Genomic DNA, 21176 nt, shown 5'->3' on the forward strand with positions numbered 1-21176 from the left:
AACTTCAGGATCTAGCCACAGAAAATGTTTTGTAACATTCTGTATTATGTGATAAAATATTTTATGACATTTGTATTATATGATAAAATGTTTTATGATCATTTTTATTCTAAAACATTTTATAAAATTTGCCAAATTTTATGGGAATCATAGTTCCAGGATTTTGGATACATTCTATTGGTTAGCCTATCTGGGATACCTTTGGTTCAAAAATAGCTACCTTATGATGCACTGTTTTGCATGGTTAAAGGTTACACACAAACAGGAGAGTTCTAGTAGTATATAGTTTATGGAATTATTTGCAGTAGTATTTAAAAGACAGAAATATTATTCAATCAGATCTGCATATTGTTACAGCTAGACATTGTTATATTTTAAATAAAGAAATGAAAAACTTCTGACCTGATTATTGTTTAACTTGAAGCTAGTTTCAGCTTCATTGGGCTAACACTTGATCACACATTTTTACCAGTGGTTGACTAACCCATTGCATAATGTTACTTTTCCTAAGAATTAGGAAAATGAGATTAAGTAAAATCTCAAAGAACCTCAATCAGAGGAATATCACTGATATCCTCAACAGCATAGCCATTGTAATACCTTTCTTCTCTCACTGTTCAATATGAAAAAAGAAAAAGATACATAGCTGTTTAGACATCATAAAAATACAGAAACTTGTAGGCAAGTTAAAAAAAATCCAAATGAAAACACCAAAAAACAAATATCATTACCAAGCCATTTGGAACATTTGTTATTGTTTAGCATTTTGGGTAATCTATATCAAAATTAAGCAAAAAGGTATCTAATGTGATGGAATTTTCACAGTTCTCATTACATCTCTTTTCACAGTAACTCACTAAGTAAATATTATTTGGAAAAGTAGCTGTTGCCCTCCTAATATATTTCCACAGTGATATACAGTATATTTTGCTCCGAGCATTCTCTATAGTTTAATTTCAACATCTTATTCCTCCAGCTGACACTTGCCAAAAAAAGTCTCCCTGTTCTTTTTTTTATTTTATTTTTAACCAACAAAACAAAGCAAAACATAACACACATACACACACAGTATATACTCCTCTCCCTTTTTTTAACAGTGATTAAAAAACAACAGTAATCTTCTATTATTTACATTTCCCCCCTTATTCTTCTTTAGAATATTTGTCCTTATTGCCCCGTTGTTTCTTATTTACATTTTTCTTTCTTCATATTCTACTTCTTACTAAGAATAATTCATATTATTATTATACATTATTATACACATATTTTCACTTTTGACCTTTCCATATTTATTCTCCTCTATTATTTCTAGTCTCCAACCAGTCATACCACTTGTTCCATGTTATATAATACTCTGTGTCTTCCTTTTCTTTTATCTTTTTTGTTAATTTGTCCATCTCAGCACAGTCCAGGATTTTTCTTATCACTTCTTCCTCTGATGGTATATTCTCACTGTTCCAGCACTGTGCATATACTATTCTTGCCACCATTATTATATGTAAAATTAAGTACCATATTTCTTTACTATATTTCCTGTTTAAAATACCCAACAAAAAGATTTCTGGTTTCTAGTCTCCCTGTTCTTATTAGACCTCCAGATAATCGGTAACATCACACTTCACAGTGGACATATTAATGCTCTGAAGCATTCCCATCTTTATTAGGAACTATCTGTACCAACATAAAGCATACTTGTTTTTGTAGGGATAATAATTTCCATTCAATTAAAGTTGATTATATTATTTGTCCTTGAGGATTTTGTCCAGGTAGATTGATGGGTTTATAGAACTGTGCAATAAATTATTGCAATCTCATTTATTTTCTTGCTGGAAGGAGGTAAAATCTTCACAAAAAGAGATGGTGAAATAAGTGGTGTGTGAGAGAAGGAATATCCATCCATCCATTCATTCATCATCTGTCCATCCAAAGGCATGCACACAATATAACAACACACACATATATACACATACCTACCTACAATATAATAACAAGATTGAATCTGGGTCAGTCACTGGGACCAGAGATTTACTCTTTCAAGCTTTCAGATTCATGCTGGAGCCCATGAAGCTCAGGTGAGTAAATCTCTGGTCCTGGTGACCGACTCAGATTTGATCTTGCATCTTGGGACACGTATATTTGCCTTAATTTGTAATATAACAGCAGCATAAGATATTCCGTCTCTGGTTAATCAGGTTAATAACTCGCTTCAGAAAATTCGGTGTGATCTCTAGCTTATTGGATTCTTGAGATTTTAGATTAGCGCACAGGAGTGGATTTGGGACACCAAAAACACTACTAATTTTGAAAAAAATATTCCACTAAACCTATTGTGGAATTCAAGCATGGGAAACATGACCCGAATTCCTATCAGTTTAAGTCATTCCAGGGATTAATGAACAATTTGATAATTCTTGAATGCGAAGGTATAGTAATTATGACACAAAATTCTACATTGGAAACTGCTTAAATATCATTCTAAAATTGCAAACATTTTTAAGGAAGTTTGGAAATGTATAGAATCAGTGTATATTGTATACACGGTATATTATAAACTGAATCTCTGTGGAGATTCTCAATCATCTAGGACATGGATGTTTTTTCCAAAAGACAATTGGACTTTCTTGGCTTTTTTTTTCCTTTGAAAAACATTTCACTTCTCATCCAAGAACCTTCTTTAGTTCTGAGTCAGTGTTATTCTGTGAATTCATGATGTGTTAGACAGCAGAACTCATGACAAACCATAATGATGTCAAAATATTGACTTATTCATTATTGTCTTATAGTACAAATGAGAACAGTATATAAGTCACAATATTTGTGTGATGATGTCATGACAATTATGTCATCATCCCTACCCCATCTGCAAATGTGTACAACTTTAATAACTTACAAAATAAATGTTCTTTGTTAAAAATTGTACCCTGAATTACTTAAGAAAACAGCCTGCATTTAAGATTACAAAAATGATTTAAAAATCTTGTCTGGTATATTTCATTTTTATGCCCTTCCTTTCAACCTTTTATTATTCAAAATAGAAGCACAATAAATTGTTAAAGTTCACATTAGAAACATTGACAAATTCTCATAACATAACATAATAATTTTAAGATATTGCAAAAACACAGTGTTCAAATGAAGTGTTATTCTTGATTCATCTCCAGTAATGCAAGGATTTATTCATTTCTTTTTTTTGTACAACACAATGGTATCTAATAAGTCTGAAACGTTAACTTTTATTGAATAAACTGTAATATAATATCTAGATTTTTAATATTAAAACTGTTTCCCATTTTTACACAAATTCCTTAATCCATTCATTCTTTAAAATTTCAGTCTCAAATTGATTTATTGATAACAGGTATTTATAAAAATGATTTTTGGCAGGGAGGGTCTCATAGGATTTAATTATTGCTTCTTATAATGCAGGTGTGTCTATCTTGAATTAATATAAAAGGATTACTATTGTAATCAACTAATTAGCATTTTTTCTCCAAAATATAATTTGCTAATGTTAGTGATTAACTGATGTTTTAAGGGGTTAACTAATAAATGGCATGACTATCTTTGAGTTTCTATGAACTGTTATATTCTTTATTACATTGATATATTTAACAATTATGCTATTCTATTAATCTCATGCTAATAGTTATATTATTGCTTTAGACTTTTTAAACATTGCTGGGTAACAAATCTAAAAAGAAGTGTCTGTGTGCATGTGTGTGTGTGTGTGTGTGTGTGTGTGTGTGTGTGTATGCTAGAAATATAAATATAAAAAACTGAACTCTGGGATAAATATAAAAACAAATTGTTTTATTACTAAGCTTTTGTCAGTATTTCTAGCATGAGTATACCCGGGATTCGAGTTTTTAAGATTAGTATATACATATACTGTATGTATATGTATGTATATATATATATATATATATATATATATATATATATATATATATATATATCCAAGTTTAATACCATCACCAATCACCAAGCTTTCATCAGAGACTTCTGACATCGTCAGGGTTAATGCTGGTCTATGGGAGAGTACCTTTATAGGTGAGCCGTCCTTTGCACACGGCTCCTAGCTCTTGTCATAGGTAGAAGTGAGTAATGGCACACTCACAAACAGTGGAAGCAAGAAAAGAGGAGTCATCAATATGGAAGCTATAATTAGAACGCAGCCAAATCAGTTAGGACCTATGACAAGAGCTAAGAGCCGTGTGCAAAGGATGGCTTACCTATAAAGGCACTCTCCCATAGACCAGCATTAACCCTGACGATGTCAGAAGTCTCTGACGAAAGCTTGGTGATTGGTGATGGTATTAAACTTTTTCAGTTTATTAAATTCCTTGTGCTCACGTTTTTATTGATTATGAATTCACCCAGGAATCACGTTTTTATTTTCACTACTATTATTGATATATAATAGTATATACATACACAAACACACACACACACACACACACTTTTTTTCATGTTTGTTACCCAACAATATTTAAAAAGTCTATAGCAATAATATAACTATTAGCATGAGATTAATAGAATAGCATAAGTGTGTGTGTGTGTGTTTGTGTGTGTGTGTGTGTGTGTGTGTGTCTCAATCATAGCAGTGTTCCAATATCTAAGGGATTGTCACAAAGAAGAGAGGGGGTCAACCTATTCTCCAAAGCACCTGAAGGCAGAAGAAACAATGAAGGGAAACTAATCAAGGAGAAAACTAACATAGAACTAAGGAAAAAAAATTCCTGATAATTAGAATAATTAATCAGTGGAATGACTTGCCTCCAGAAGTTGTGGGTACACCAACACTGGAGGTTTGGTTTGAAATGTTACAGGGTTTCCTGACTGAGCAGGGGGTTGGACTTGAAGACCTCCAAGGTCCCTTCCAACTCTGTTATTCTGTTCTGTAATTGTTGAACTTATAAAAATAAGTGGAAACATCTCTATCATTGTCACTATTTATCAAAAATGTAAGTATGCTATGATTTTAAGAGGGTAGAACTTTGCTTCATAATTTCACATGTCTGTTGGCTTCTAAATTCTGAAGATAATTCAACGAATCATTAAGCATTGTTATAAATGCTGAAGATAATCCAAGCACAGAAGCAGAAACTTATACTATGCAATGCTTATCTAATGAGAGAAATGGGCACATGCATTCACCATATGGGAGAAGTGTGTTAAATGATTTCAGAACACTGGTGATTTTCCAGTGGTGTTAAATGCAGTTTGCTGGGTGGAAGAAAGATAATTTTCTTATATGCAAACTGAGCCTCATTTCAGAAAATGGTAAGATGTTTACCACAGCTTTAATTACAGCACTCATGAGCAGTTGATATAGAACAGTGTTTCCCAAACTTGACAATTTTAAGGCATGAGGACTTCAACTCCCAGAATTCCACAGCCAACAACGCTGGCTGTGGAATTCTGGGAGTTGAAGTCCACATGCCTTAAAATTGTCAAGTTTGAGAACACTGATATAGAATACTGCCTGGATTTGAATACTCTACATCAGTGGTGGAAAACCTATGGCACGGGTGCCAGAGGCGGCACTCAGAACCCTCTCTGTGGGCACGCGTGACGTCGCCCCAGTCCTAGGCTTTCAACTGGGTTTTATAAAACCTTTTTGCTTTAGGCCTCCGCCGCCGTGTGCAAAAAAAAAAAAAAGTTCAATCAATCAGTCAATTTCCACTTCTTGTGGGAAAAAAAAGATCTTGCAAAGTTGGAATTGATTGATTGAACTTTTTAGTCCCAGTCTGCCGTTACCACCACAGCCACACCCAGCCAATGGGCCACGCCCAGCCAATGGGCCATGCCCAGCCAATGGGCCATGCCCAGCCAATGGGCCACACCCAGCCAATGGCCACACCCACCCGGCATCTGACGATGCATAAATGGGTTTTAGGTTGCAGTTTGGGCACTTGGTCTCTAAAAGGTTCGCCATCACTGCTCTACATCATCAGCCTCCCTGCTGTCTGCAAAACCTTTCTCCCCTTCAGTTGCAAAAGCTGAGCAGGAACTACCAGGAATGGTAAAAAGCAAATACATTCTGATGTGAACTGGTCCTGTTTTTATCTTCAGGCAATAGATAAGATAGATGACTGTCTAGCTCCCAAGCTGGACTAGGCTATGAAGTTTCTCCCCACAGTGGCCCATTCTAGATTCTCTCATGGTCTATAACAGCATATGATAACATAAAGAAGCAAGGATAAAAACAAAGTAGAACCATTTCAACAAAACTAGGACTTCATCTTGTAAAATACTGCAGCTCTAATTCTTTAAATGTTTTTCTGTGTAGCAAATATTAGAGAAGAACTTACTTATAGTCTCAACTTGCCCAGTCTTACATAAAAATTGACATTCCACATATGGGATCTTTGAATGAATAGGGAAAAAACATAGAGGTACTTCGGGGAAATGTTCTTGAGCACTACTTTTTTTTGTATATATTTTATTAGTTTTTATAGGGTTTGTGCACTACTTTTAACTGCATGAGAACGTTGCCAGCAATAATGCATGTCTCCAGTTCTCAGAGAATCAGCAATAGTACATACGTAGACTGCTCTCCAATGTGCAACACCCACAGGAAAAGAAGATAACTTTAGCTAGTGATTAATTGTAACTCTATCTTTTATTTCTATTATTTCTGACTCAAGGCCATGCTTGGGACATAATGCAGGGATCTGGACCACTAAATTTAAAAACTTATTCTGGGCACATTCTTATGGTTTGAAGTCAGAGAAAGCATTTAATTTGTTTATTTCTTTACTGGGCTTCTATGTCAGTCTAGTTGGCCTCAACTGTACGCAAAGAAGTACAGAAAACTGTAACACTTTGTTACCAGTTGCCCAGATTTTTGCAACTCAGATATGATAGCTGTACTAAACTCCACATTTTCTCTATATTGGTGTTTGTTTGTTTACTTCATATGCTCCAGAAGTATTTCCATATTTTTTTATTGTGTTGTGTTTGCATATTTATCTACAAACTTGTGAAGGTTAGCTTATTTTATGAAAATCTTCACTGATTTTAGTTCTGAAGACAGCAAAGTAGAACCATACGTTGAAATGCAGACAGTATGAAGTAACGTGTCATTGAAATGAACTAGCAATAAAAGCATATAATTAAATCAGTTAATCAATTAAACTGATTGATTAATTATACATTAAAATATTGAAATTGCAGGTTAAGGTATAGCTGTCTACAAGCTTTTGCAGCATTAATGTGGACAATACTTATAAGTAGATAGGACCTAATTATAAGCAAGGAAATGTTTTGTGATAATACTTAATTTCTTGCTTTAATTGTGATATTTGAATTTTGCTCATCAGATTTAAAACCTTGGGTTTTTCCTTGTTTTATTTGAAAGCTCAAACAAGAATCACCAGAAGCCAGAGCTTTCTGAGTGAAGACACTAAAATCTTTGGTCATAACAGGATGAAAATTGAAAATCAGGGAATTAACATTGGGAATGAAGCTCAAGCAAATTAGCTTTAACATTATTGTGTAATTATGTCTTTTTATGATATAGACTTTTTGCAGAACAAAACCTACAGTACTTGGTTAAATACCACCACTAATATAGTGAAGATGAAAATATTTTTGGGAGAGGAAAGGGATAGGGTAACATCTTAAGAATCCTAAAAAAAAGTCTAGGCACTATAGAGTTTTGTACACATAATACTGGAAAAAAATAATTCTTATTGTTAGTTACACACACACCTGGACTATTTAAGCCAATTAGCACAATATATGATAATTTACACTGCAACTGGGCATTGTTTGAAGGAAGGTTTCACTAGCTCCCCATTAAATAGATTTGGTACCCGAAATGTTCAGATAAGCTGCTTGGTTGTTCAAATATCAAAAATTAATCTGACATAACTAATTTATAACTAATGGCAAATGAATTTGATAATTGTGGTACTAGGAGCAAACACTGAACTCTGCTAACAGATTTTTATTTATAAATGCATCATATTCTATCTATGGAAGATATTTTGCTTAAGCTCATTTAGGACATATTATAGTTTAGCAACAGGCATTTTGTTTTCAGTGCAATATTTTTTCAAACAGGCATTCTCTGTCCTGCAATCTTATTGATTTTAGTTCAGGTTTTTTTTTCTTATAATGAATTGAATTCTTGGTCTACACTAGTATTCTCCAACCTAGATTCAATTTTAACCATACCTCCCATTACTGCAATCAGTAGATTCATGGTACGTGAAGCTAGAAGGATTCAGTTTGGAAGGTTAATCTAGATTAATGCATATCATTGACTGCAAAATTACAGCTATCCACTAATACATCTGAAGCCATTCTTCTATATGTTGTCCTTCACTTTATTTTATTTCACTGTTCTAAGTATTTTGTCTCCTCAAGTAACTGTTTCCTGATTTTTTTTCAAGAGGCCAGCACCATTCATCAACCTTGTTTAAATCTTGTGCCTTTTTAAATAGGTGACATGCATGCAGTGGTTGCATGGAGACCATACAATGCTGGAAATGATTGAGAAAAAACGTTGCCTGTGCAAAGAAATCAAGGCACGACAGAAATCAGAGAAAGGACTTTGCAAACAAGACAGCATGCCTATCCTGCCAAGTTGGAAAAAAAGCACAGGAACTAAGAAATACAGTCCTCCTCCATATTCCAAGCAACAAACTGTTTTCTGGGATACTGCAATATGATACGTCCATGGGGATTATTTATCTTCCATACATTCCTGAAGAGTGCACTGTCAGAGTACCTTTCTAGAAAGGTAGTTGAAGAAAGCTTACTAAAATGGTACCTTCCTGTCCATCAGACCCCAGTGAATTGAATTTCCCACTGAAATGAAGGCATGCACCTTTTCTGAGGATTCTTTTGGACCAAGAAAAAGAGTAAGATGTAAATATTTTCCAAATCTCTTTAAAAGAAAACCCAAGTTAATACACTTTTTCAAATATAATGCAAATATGTATGAAACATTTTAACTGTGTACTCTTTTAACTTTTTTCTGTGTTACCTTTATGTTTTTATTTTCCCATCTGCCCAATTTGATATCTTTACAAAAGCATGTGGATGTACATTTTTGGTTTAACAGTAAAATGTTCAACTCAAACTGGTGCTAGGGCTGAAGTCATTAAATAAAGATTCACGTGGATTCGTTAGATGCATTTTCTATAAAAAGTCTTAGAATCTAAGTGCAAATAATGCAGGTAAAACAGTATTTGCTTGGATGCTCAATGTGGTTATTCTGCACATTTTTTTTAAAAAAAGTGTGTTCGTTGATATACAAAATGTCAATTACAGATTTCATAAATATTAATTTATGTAGAAATATTGGCAAAATCATTTACACCAGCTTCCCTCATATGGCTGGAGAGTTGATTGTGGCATTTGATGGATATCCTCCAAAAACCTTTGTAAACAGATGCTGCACAAGGAACATTCCCACCAAACACTGTTCAGCTGCATGAATTAGCAAACTGATTTTAATTGTTGATTCAGCCCACATTGTCAGTTTGATCCAATTCAGTGTTTCAAATGATTTCCAAAACAATAAAGTCAATTTTAAATTTATTTGAAGAGATAATTTAAAATGCATCTAGATCAAATCTCTAAAACAAATATTTGCACAACCCTTGTGCTCACTTTCCTTAAAGAGAACTAGTGGTAGGGAGAAGATGCCTGGAAGTGAGTCACCTCACCCTTCCCATACAGATTATCAGTTAGCAGGCAATTCTGCTTGCTAGTTTAGCTTTGCAGTGCATAAAGTATGCAAGAATGCTGCATATTGAACAATGGATTTGGATGTGAGACTCTTGAAAGCATTGATCGTTACTTACATTGATCATTATTTAGAATAAAGATAAATGCAAGGGGCATCTGCACATAGAAATGGGCTTCTTGACATAGATTACATTACTGGATCAGGGTAAATATATTTAGCAATGCTAATAAGTTAGAGTGATTAAACATGTACATGTCTTGTACATGTACTACCTTTACAGAAAATTTTTCTTCTTCTATTGAAATGATTTGCGGAGACCAGGGTTCACTGTGACTAAATATTGTACATCACATGAGTTATTTGTTTTCTGTCCATTTTTAGCAAATTAAAATGATTCATTTGTTTTGGGTTGTTGAAGATAAAGGTAACAAAAGTCTGTTCACAATGTTCACGTTCCTTTTGTAAGATACTACATTCCTTGTCTTGGTAGAATGAGTTAGTGTAAAGTCTCACTAAAGTCAATATGAAAGGTTGACTTCATCTTGGGAAATCTGACCCAGGGGTTGGGTCTGTAGAGCACATTTCTCTCAAGTCACACAATGTCATATTCCTGGTTGATCCTGTAATTGGATCATAGTCCTCTGTGACATCACACCCATCTTACTAGACTATAATGTAATGACCAAAGAATTATGGCCTCTTGGTTTTAACAGGAGAAAGAGATGGTTTATATTCTGGATAAGAGGGTGAGATTTGTGCATTAAAGTATCTTCCAGAAGGCACTGTGTAGGATAAGATTAAAAAAGAATCCATATTGCTGTAGAGTTGATGTGATCACATATATTTTATATATTTAAATTTTTATCTATACTTCTAAAAGTTTGGCAGCATGAAAAGGGTCCTCTTTTAACAATCATTTTAAGAATATTATATTCTCTGAAAAGAAAAAAATGTGTCATTGGAATTTATTATCATATTGGCTTTTTAGTTTAAAATGATATTGACAGCATGCCACAAGTGCAACTGCTGAACAATAAGACCAAAAAGAAAAAAAAATCCATAAAAATTTTACTAGGTTATTTTGTACTATATTGCTGAAATCAATGATTACTTTATCAATAGTAGTTTCTTTCCAGATTGAAATAAAAATAAAGTTTTTAAATATTTTATAACTAATGAATATTTTAATGTCCAAATTGATGCTTTCGGTATCAGATATTAAAAGTGAAGGATTTATAAGTGTGTATAGTAGGTTGTTTAAGCAAGATTATTTATGTTTTATCAATATCATTAACACAGGGACAGATGTCTAAATTCATATTGCCATATTGTGCATATGCAACAACTGAAATGGGTATATAGTTCAACTGTGCGCTCATGACCCATGTCAGAAAACTGTTACAAGCATATTGAAGGGATTTTTCATTTCCCAAAAAGAAAATGTTATTTAATTTTAAAAAATGCTCATATTTCCCTAACAAAGAAAATGTTGAAATAGCTGTTTGGAAAATGCATCCATTCTTCTGAAGCACATGAGATTTTGTTATGTGGAATGTTTTTACAGAATTGTCTGAGGACTTGTTCCCCAAAGGTATAATACACAACATGGTGGCCCTGCAGAAGCTGCTGAATCCTAACTCCCAACAGGTCTGCTCACATGCCTGATACTAAGGACTACTGGGAGATACAAATTGTGTACCTACTGTGTGTCCTAAGAAGTCTGGCCTGGTTCTACATTTGCAATTACTCAGAAATCCATTGAGCACAGAGCAACCAGATGTAAGCCGAATATCATGTCTTCTTAGTATCTTCTGACAAGGAGTTGTTGAGCCTTAGAGAAAAAGCTTCAACTCTTCCCTCCTTTCCAGCTAACCCCTTGCTCCCCAATGGCTTCCTTTTACATGTTTCCTGCTTGTCTCCAACCCTTCTTTATATACCCATTTTGCTCACTGATCCAGAGGAGAAGGAAAGATAGGTTTATATATTTTCAATCATTGCCACATATGTTGATCCCAACTTGTTTCAGAGAATCCTGTCAAGCACCCTCTCCATCCTTTTCTTAATCTTAGAGTATTATCAACCCACTCTCCTCACCCATGGAGCCTACAATGACATTGGAGCCTCAAATGACTCTCTCTGAGAGTCTCTTCCCTAGTCTACAACATGAGTACTGAGATGCATATTTTTCCTCAGTGATGGAACACAAGCAGGTAAAAAGAGTACTGGAAAATGTGTTGTGCTTGCTTTGCAGAGAATTTATCAGGAATGCTAACAATGACCTGGTTGCAGAAGTGCCAGCAGCAGCTTTTGATAACTGCTGTCTTGCCATAAGAACTCCATCAAACAAAAATGGAAGAACTGACATTGTGGTTTTGGTTTATAAGACCAAGAAATGCATGGACATCATTAAGCAGCATGAACAGGTTTCATGGATTGTAACATAGATTTGTCTTGTGTCACTTCTTCACATAGTTCTCCAATTTCTCTTTTGCATAATATCTGTTCCTAAGTTTGGTTCCACATTCTGATTTAATGTTTTTCAGATCATATTTTACTGGCACACCAACTCTCTATACTATTTTTAAGTCTGACCCTTATATGTCACACTAATAATTCATTGTTTGTTGTTGTGCACTGTTCTTGAAGTGCACTTAGAAGTGCCTGGGCTGACTAGATAGTGCACTTCATTATGTACACTATTTTATTCCAGAGTTATTCATCCAAAATATCTCTGTGTTGAGTTTCCATTCATGGTGCTTGAAGTAGGTGGGAATGATAAAAAAAAAAATCTCCCTTGCCTTATTTTGTTGAGCCAGTTGAAAACTTCATGTCATTTTTCATTTTCTTTTACATTGTCATTGCAATTGACTACTAGCAATGTACAGCCTTTCTTGTTATTGCAACTAGCATCTCATGCAATCTTCCATAAAATTTCTCAGCATCTTCCTCCAATTCATCTGTAGTAAGTGCATATATTAATGTAACATTGATGTTTATGAAATAGCCACTAATTTAATATGTCTTTTAATACTTATATGTCTTTTTACATATTACTGTCATTCCAGACACAGCCTGAATAGTTTATTGCATATCATTTGTACTTAAGTGGCATTCTCCATTCTACCTAAGCTTTCAGCTGGTACACTTCATCTTCATTTTGACAATGTCTAGTTTTCTTTTGTTCCTGATTCTCATATCCAGTATTCTGATTGCAAGTAAAATGAGGAACTCCACTTTCAATACTGACACCATCAGTACACAAGAGTTCCTTGCAGTTCTGATGAGACATCATTCTGATATATTTCTTGAAGTTCTACTCTACACTCTTCCCAGAACAAATGGAACATCTGATCCTCTCCTTCAAATCTGGTGAACTCATCTAAATGTTACAGCAACTTTCATAAACTTTCGTTAGTTACATAATATCATCTTATTCTAGTCTTAATTGTGCAATTATTTTTCAAAATTTGAAAAATAACACCTGTAGCATATCTACCTGACCCTTTCCTTTCTGTGAATCACTCATAGCTCATTCCTTCTCCTTTCAATTATTTTGACCCTATCAGGAGTATTTTTAATCTAATTAGCATCAGTCATACAGTTTGCAGAGATGGAGATACTTATTATTCCATGTGTAGGAATTAGAAAATTAATACTTTCGTTTCCACTGGAAATCACCCATGTACTTCAGGAAAATTAAAAATAAAATCAGAGCTGATTTCTTCCCAAGACTTGGTGTCCCAACCCTTTCAAGCTGACTTATTTTTATAATCTACATCCATATCAAAAAATTCAAGTTTAACATAATATATATTTTAATCCATAGCTGGATAAATTATATTTGAATTACTTGATCAGGTCTGAACCACTAGACATCTTATGAGTGAATAATAACTCTTTGTTATCATTCTGAAGTGAGATTTCTACTCATTTTCATATCTTAGGTGGCTCATCTTTTGGGGCATATGTCTGTGTATGTGTTATTCAATTACATGGAACAAGAAATCATTTTAAAAGGTAAATGAATGCCTCTTCTGCATGAAAGTGTGAATTCTCCCTCCCCCCCCCCCAGGCATGTAAACAGCCCTGATTTCCCAAGTTATAGTTTTGGCAGAAAGGCAGAAGTAGTTTTATCCACTTGGACTTCATAGAAAGATTTGCTGAATGATGAAATAGTTTCTGAAAGCTTTCATATATTTGTCAGTACATAAAAAGCTCAAATAATTCACCTCTTTTGAAAACACAGACAAGTTTAAAAGGATGCTTCTCCTGGAGAGGTGATGTGGATCTCCCTAACCAAATGCTATTTGAACATTTTCTATGCTCTCCCATTTTGGTGCATGGAGGTTGAACAGTATTAGCAATGTGAACACATTAAAATGGCTGTATTGATATATGCAATCCCTATGACATCTAAGTCATGCATAAATATCCACACGCTTACACTAATTGTATATATGAAAAATATTTGGTATGCACTTAACTTTGCTTTACATTTCTAAAATTAAGCATTCTAGTGTAGCAATTTGTGTCAAGTGCACTGTGATTTCAAGAAAGCACAGTAAGGTCACAGGTCTTGTTAATTCTTGCACTAAAAATGTGTTTACGTATATTAGCAAATGTATGTTTATTGCTCTTCTTTTCTTAATTTTTAACTGATGGTATTAAATAATGTTTGTTTTGTTTTTCTTTTTTATAGGGGCCAATGCCCCAACCTTTATAAGTGACAGGGTTTTTAAATAAAATGAAACCATAACATGTCCATTCCACTGTAATATGTTTACCAATACTTTAAAACTGAATGTCATCTTATTTTTCATGTTTCATTAGAAATGTCAGGTATATACCTGAAATGTGTATGAAGTAGATAGATAATAACTGTAATCATATATTAACCATTTCTATATACACAGTATGAATACATATAATTTCTTTTCATTTTTGTACTTGATTATTTTTAAGTAAGATGTAATTAAATGTACTTTGATACTTTTTAAGTAATAAGATGTTGTTTGAAAACCAGTTTTGCTTTCTTTTAGTGCATTGATAATATTTTATAATAACTTATTGTTTATTTATTGTGCACCAGTGTAATTATAATAAAAGCAATAGTTTAAATATTCAGTCCTTGATCTCTGATTAATGATGTCAACACTCAACACCTAAAACATGTTAGGATGTAATCTTTAATGTATTTTTGTAAAGGAAGGCCATTTATAATTTACCCATTAGGCTTGATACAGAATATATGTCAAGCCACATCTAATGGGACAAGAGCAAGGTGGCAAGAATTATAGATTTCATTAAGGTAGAGTCAGAATGGTTATCTGCAGAGCTTATAAAGGCCTTCAAAGTTTCACAGATAATTATAGCTGCCCTACCACCACCATGGTTTTGGTTGTCACCAAACCTAAAAGTTGTTGTTGTTGTTGTTGTTAATTGCGAAGTCGTGTCCGACCCATCGCGACCCCATGGACAACATTCCTCCAGGTCTTCCTGTCCTCTACCATCTTCTGGAGTCCATTCAAATTCACACCTACTGCTTCAGTGACTCCATCCATCCATCTCATTCTCTGTCGTCCCCTTCTTCTATTGCCCTCAATCTTTCCCAGCATTAGGTTCTTCTCCAGTGAATCCTTCCTTCTCATTAGGTGGCCAAAGTACTTGAGTTTCAACTTAGATGGGCACAATTCTAAGAGAGGTAACCCCCCCTTCTTGCATTTCTAAACACAGCTAGATCTTAGGGATACAAAACAGGCTTGTCACTAAACAACATGGCCTTTACAAGCAGCAGCCAGAGCCCAGGATCCAACAGCCAGATAGATGGTAACACGGATCAGATAGCAGGTCCACATACAAACAGTGGATCCCTGTGTTCCTGCTATACCCACCTCTGCTTGTCACCATTATGATGATCTGCCTGCCCTCCCAGAGAATCTTGGAAAGTGCAAGGATTTCCACTTTCATTATTACTATATGCATTAAGGCAGACAGGATTTGAACATTTTAAACCATTTTCCCCAGGTATATTGCCATCCAGATGAAGTTGCTGTTAAAAAGAGAAGCTGCCAATGGTCTTGATTTATGTTTAATATGGCTTCTCCCAACTTCCCCACAATGTCTCTTGGTGTTCCATCATGGAACTCTATTTAAGCTCCCATCATGGAACTCTATTTAAGCTCCCTGCAAAGTGGTTATGTGGCATATGTTTTTAAATGCTAGAAAGTCCATATTCATTATCTTTCTTAGTACTGCATAATGTATAGTTGTTTATATAACATTCCAGAAAGTTTTTAAAAGAAAACAGTGCAGAGAATAGACTTTAATAGACAAAGATTCCCAAACAGAACTCTTTTAAAAATACATCTTTGACACAAAAACTCTCATTTTTGGATATATATTTGAAAATGAGCCATTTCTTCAGGCAAAGTTTTGGATAAATAACAGTAGACACAAGCACATTGCATTTTTGGGTTTTTGGCTTAGATCTAGCTCTCATCATTTGGTACCATTGAAATTTAAAATGGGTTTCTTCCTATTTTAAAGATCCCAGAGGATCTTTTTCCTGTTTAAACAACATACTTATATAACCATATTCATTTCTCCATTCCCAAAGAAACAACAAGATCAAGCAATACCTATGTGAAGCTTGTTATAAATAAAGGTTGCTTTATCTTTGAAGGTGGTCCTAATCCTATTTGTCTAGGATTTGAATAAAATTCTAAGCTTTACATCATCAAAAGGTTAGTAGTTTTGTTGTGATCATCATTTCAATTGTTGTTGCTTGGCTGGTTCACTATTTATCAACAGTTGAGAAAACTAAACAAGGATAAAGAAAGAGACCAAAGAAAGAAGAGCAAAATATATTGCTATTCTCACTATTTTAATGATTTTTTTAAATATTATTACTACTTATATGCAACAAATACTTTTTGTTGCATACAAGAATTTTCTGCTTCTCCTGTGGACATTCTTCTTATGAATCATATTTCTTTCACTGCTAAATTAATCCATCTTCCCCCTTTTTAAGGAAAGGACTTAGAACGTTGATGTAATTTTAATTTTGGGAAAGAGTCTTTTGTAAGAGGAAATAATAAGTAATAGTACAAATAATATGCCCCTTAGTTCTGGAAAAGAGCTTTACTTTAAATATAGAATATTACATAAAGGATTGATATATCTTTGCTTAGTCTGTGATCTCTCACTCAAATTTCTAGAGGTAAATCTTACCTTTAATGAAAATTCTGTAACAACCAGTCCTACATAGTTTAATAATAACTGGGAAATAACAGAGGATTTGTCTCCAGTGTCTTCTTTCAGCATTATAATTATCACTTCTCATCTTTTATTATATTATGGATTGCCATAATTCATCTTTCTGGTGCAATATTTTTAAAAGTTCCCTCAAATGGATTTGCTTGAAAATAACTTTTTGACTTTTGCTTTAGTTAGTTATGGAAAAGAAACAAGGGAATTATACAAATGATTACAAATTCAAGCTTTTAATCTTAAAATAATACAATAATTACCATATACATTTTAAACAGTGCCCTGAACTTTACCAGACTGGACCAGATACTGGACAGTCACTTGTCTAGAGATTGGGCAGTCACTTATCTGAAATGGTATAGGTTCTCCTATAGGTCCCTTTCCAGCTCTATTCTATTCTAATTCTAATTAACCTTTATGGGATTCCATTATATGATCTTGCCTCCCCCTGAATACAAGGCCCTTTCCAAAATGATCAATGACAAATTTATTAAGCATTTTTTTTAGAATCTGATAGAGGGCATATTTCCAGAAATGCTTAATCAACACAATAATCAAAGCTTCCAATAGTTTTTATTACTCCAGTTTCACACAGACATAAAATAAAAATGAACAATTCACATGTAAAAACAAAAGCAAAAAAAATATATAAAAGGAAACATATATTTTAAAAAAACATAATTACTACATCACAAGTTCACCTGATTTTGTAAGTCTTTTAGAAGAAACTGAGCTTTCAATGTTCACCAAGCCTTTTCCAAAGGCAGGAATAATGTAATATCTACCAATTATAGTATATAATTTTCTCCAAAATTGCTAAATCACACATCCAATCTCTCTGAAATTATAGTATTTTTCCATCTCTGAAAAATTATTCTTAAGACTCTAAAGTTTGGAGTATAATTTAATATTTTTGGTGATAAACTTCTTCCAACAAAGTAGTTCTTCATAGTAATATTAAAAATATCTGCCATAACAGTCCTATGCTGTGCTATGTTCTCAAAATACTAAAAATGCCTGCCAAAAATATTAGGGATTTCAGGGTAAAGGCATGCTAAAAGGTTTTGTTAATGTTTAATTTTTATAAGTAACCACTAATTCTAATTATGATTGTCTTTAGGGTTCAACATATTAATAATGTTTTTTTTTTATTTTTTCAAAGGACTTGAATAATTCAACATATTGACATTTGTGTTTCTGAATGTTTCCTGATGTGTAACTTTGTTTTATAAACTCCACATCTATTTGTATTCTTATGTATAGATTATGAATGAACTAATGGTTAATACTATAAATTTCTACATGATTGGAATAAACATCCCCACGGGAACCTGGTGTTAATAGTACCTTATGCTAAATTTTCCAAGAGAAGCAATGTTCCATGTACTAAGCATAAAATATTAGACTGTGTCAAATTAAATGGCACATATGTCTAATGATTTTAGCTTTTTTTTTTTGGACTTCACTTATGTTTGATGTATTTGTTGTTTCTTTTTATTTAAGACTGTCACAAAAAGGCTAAAATCTGCTTTTGATCCTGAAACAATTTATAGAATGCCCTGGTATGCTTTTGTTATTTTCCATATAACTCTTTAAGACTTTATGGCGAGAGCAAAGTTACTTCACAGGATTATAACTGAGGTATTCGCATTTATGAACAGATCTTTAAAACTCCTGTTTTATTTTTACGAAACCGGAAAACATTTTTTTTTCAGTTTCTTTTTATGAACCTTTTCCAGGCATGGAGAACTCAACTATCACCAAAAAGCAGCAGTGCCTCTGTTGTAGGAAGCTTCACATAATGCTCTGTGCTGCAAACACATGGGCTATACCCATGGTTGACCAGTTGTTCACAGAACTCATGAGAGCTATTTAGAGAAAAGTAATGGTTGAAATACAAACTACAGTGACAAGCTGCTTGAAAGGTTTGGTGCGTTGCACTGTTTGTGGAACAGCTTGTGTAGGCCTTGTAGCAACCACAGAATGTAGACAGTTTCCTCACCAATTCCCACTCACAACTGCATCCAGCAATTAGATATCCAGCCTCAACAAAACATCTACTCCTTCAAAAAGAAGGGATCATGAAGAAGCTATCACTGAAGGTGCCACTATGATAGCAATGCTGCCACTGTGGCTGTGGTGTTGGGGTTCAATAACTGATTGTGATACATGCAACCACAAACATCTGAATGGCAGTGCTTACAGCCTGCAGATACACACTGAAGAAACCTCATTGTTTTTCAGCAATCCCCACAGCAATTTCATTGTATAACGGAATCCCTGAAAAGAAATTATCCTTCTTTCCTAGCAGTATTTGAAGCTCCCTTCAAAGTTTGCTTCCATTGCCACAAGCCTTTGTTGTATGACCAAAGGCTGAGAAACAGCCCAATGGCTATAAATAGGAAAATTTCCTAATACTGTAATAAAGTTACAGTTCAACTGTGGAATCAGTTTCCAAGAAAGGCAGAGAGCTTCTCTTCCTTAGATATGGTCAAAAAGAAGTTACAGAACCATCTGGAATCCAACACTAGATTCCAGCATCGAGGAAGTCCTTGAAGTTAATGATATAAATGGTCCTTTTCAATTCTAAGAATTCATGAATCTGGATGATATTTACTCTGTTGGTTATAGCTAAAAACTAGACTTTAGGAAAGAGGAAAATGCCTTTAAGAGAGAAGGAGCCAAAACATATTGTACTTTGAATGATTTTTTGTCCTCTTGCATTCAGATGGCAAAATCATATAGTTTTAGAAAATTAAATTAGCTATCATCCTTCCTGGTAAAACATCTAAGAAAATAAACATTATTCTAGCAAGAATCTGAAATAGATTACAACTGATAAGCAGTCCTTTCAGAAAAAAAATATTTTTATTTGCTTTTTATTAACACAGACAGATATTAAAATGAAACTGGAAAGATAATCATACAGCATATAAAATAAGTTGTTTTCTGCTATTAATCTCTTTCAAAGGCATCAAATATTGGGGAGTAGGGAATTAAGCATACAATTTATATTTCACACTTCATGTGATACAATTTAAATATTTCCTTTGATGGGTCTACTTGTATGTATGTGTGCTGTAATTGAGTGTGTCATATGTGTGTGAGAGTGTGTGTAATGCCTCTGGCCAACTGATATTATTGAAGCAAATCATGACTACCAAGGTTGTTTATATCAGAAATGATCTCAAAGACTGTGGCAATTTCTTTTATGGGTCTCCAACTGAGATTTGTATCTCAAGACAATGTCAAACATTTGGTGGTTTCTGCATCACATCTGGAGGAAGACTTATTTTATGAGCCACAAATTTAGTTATTTACAATGTTACAGTGGCTTTGCCAGCTTGTCCAGCTGAGTGTCAGAGAAACAGTATTGAATGTTTTCTTGTGGTTTCCAGAATTACTGCTGGATGTGGTTTCTCAGCAAAGGAAATTAGGAATCTGGCTTAAAATATAAAAGCTTGAAAAACATTTCATTTTTTTTCTAATAAATTATGGCTAAAGTAGAATATATGCAGGATAACCCTTGTTATTGGTTAGGTTGAATACTGTATTTCTAACATTCACACCTAACATATCTCACCAGTCTCATGTACTTGCCATCTAGAGTTTATTATGTAATCTAGTATATGTGAAATAGTATTAGTTTCTACAAAGATAGAAAAGAAATTCCTGTGCTCTGTATTAGTTTGCTAGCTAATGTTCACTAAAGTTAACATTTAATGGACTAAAGTATGTTAGGATTCTTTGATGGCCTCTCTCCATTCTTCCAATTAGCCAATTAGTCAACAGTGAAACGTATAGGTATGTGATCCTTAGGTATATGCATGTGAACCTTGGAGACAACTATGCTAGAGAAGAAAGTGCCTGGATTTCCCATCAACAGGAACTAAAGTAAATGTATCATTCTAGAAGAAAAGAGCAATATTGCTTCTAATCTAACATCAGGAATACTGCCAAGCCCAATTATATGATCCATCAACACATGATATACCATGACACAAATCATTGCAGCTATTCACTGAGTTCATTTTTCAAAATGCTGAAAAAATTGTAGATTAAAAGAATTTACTATTATTCCAAATTATGAATAGGCAACACAAAATTTGCCTATTTGAGTTATCTCTCAAAGCTTTCATTCTATTTATAGTCACTTTTTCCTCTGTCTCTATAACCACTACTTCTATTTTCCATTTGGTTG

General features: G+C 33.8%; 1 protein-coding gene across 3 annotated transcripts in view; it reads left to right on the plus strand.

Annotated features, from left to right (window-relative positions):
* The window catches only part of NYAP2 (neuronal tyrosine-phosphorylated phosphoinositide-3-kinase adaptor 2), a 138601-nt gene extending 124856 nt beyond the window's left edge, over positions 1–13745 (plus strand). For all 3 annotated transcript variants that reach the window (XM_039364904.1, XM_039364905.1, XM_039364906.1), the window contains one exon: positions 8454–13745. In XM_039364904.1, coding sequence (XP_039220838.1) covers positions 8454–8681 — 228 coding nt within the window. In that variant the 3' untranslated portion in view covers positions 8682–13745. The remainder of the gene's footprint in view (positions 1–8453) is intronic.
* The last annotated feature ends 7431 nt before the right edge of the window (positions 13746–21176 follow it).

The sequence above is a fragment of the Crotalus tigris genome, unplaced genomic scaffold, assembly GCF_016545835.1.
Source record: "Crotalus tigris isolate CLP2741 ecotype Arizona unplaced genomic scaffold, ASM1654583v1 scf7180000019924.707973, whole genome shotgun sequence".
Classification (NCBI taxonomy): Eukaryota; Metazoa; Chordata; class Lepidosauria; order Squamata; family Viperidae; genus Crotalus; species Crotalus tigris.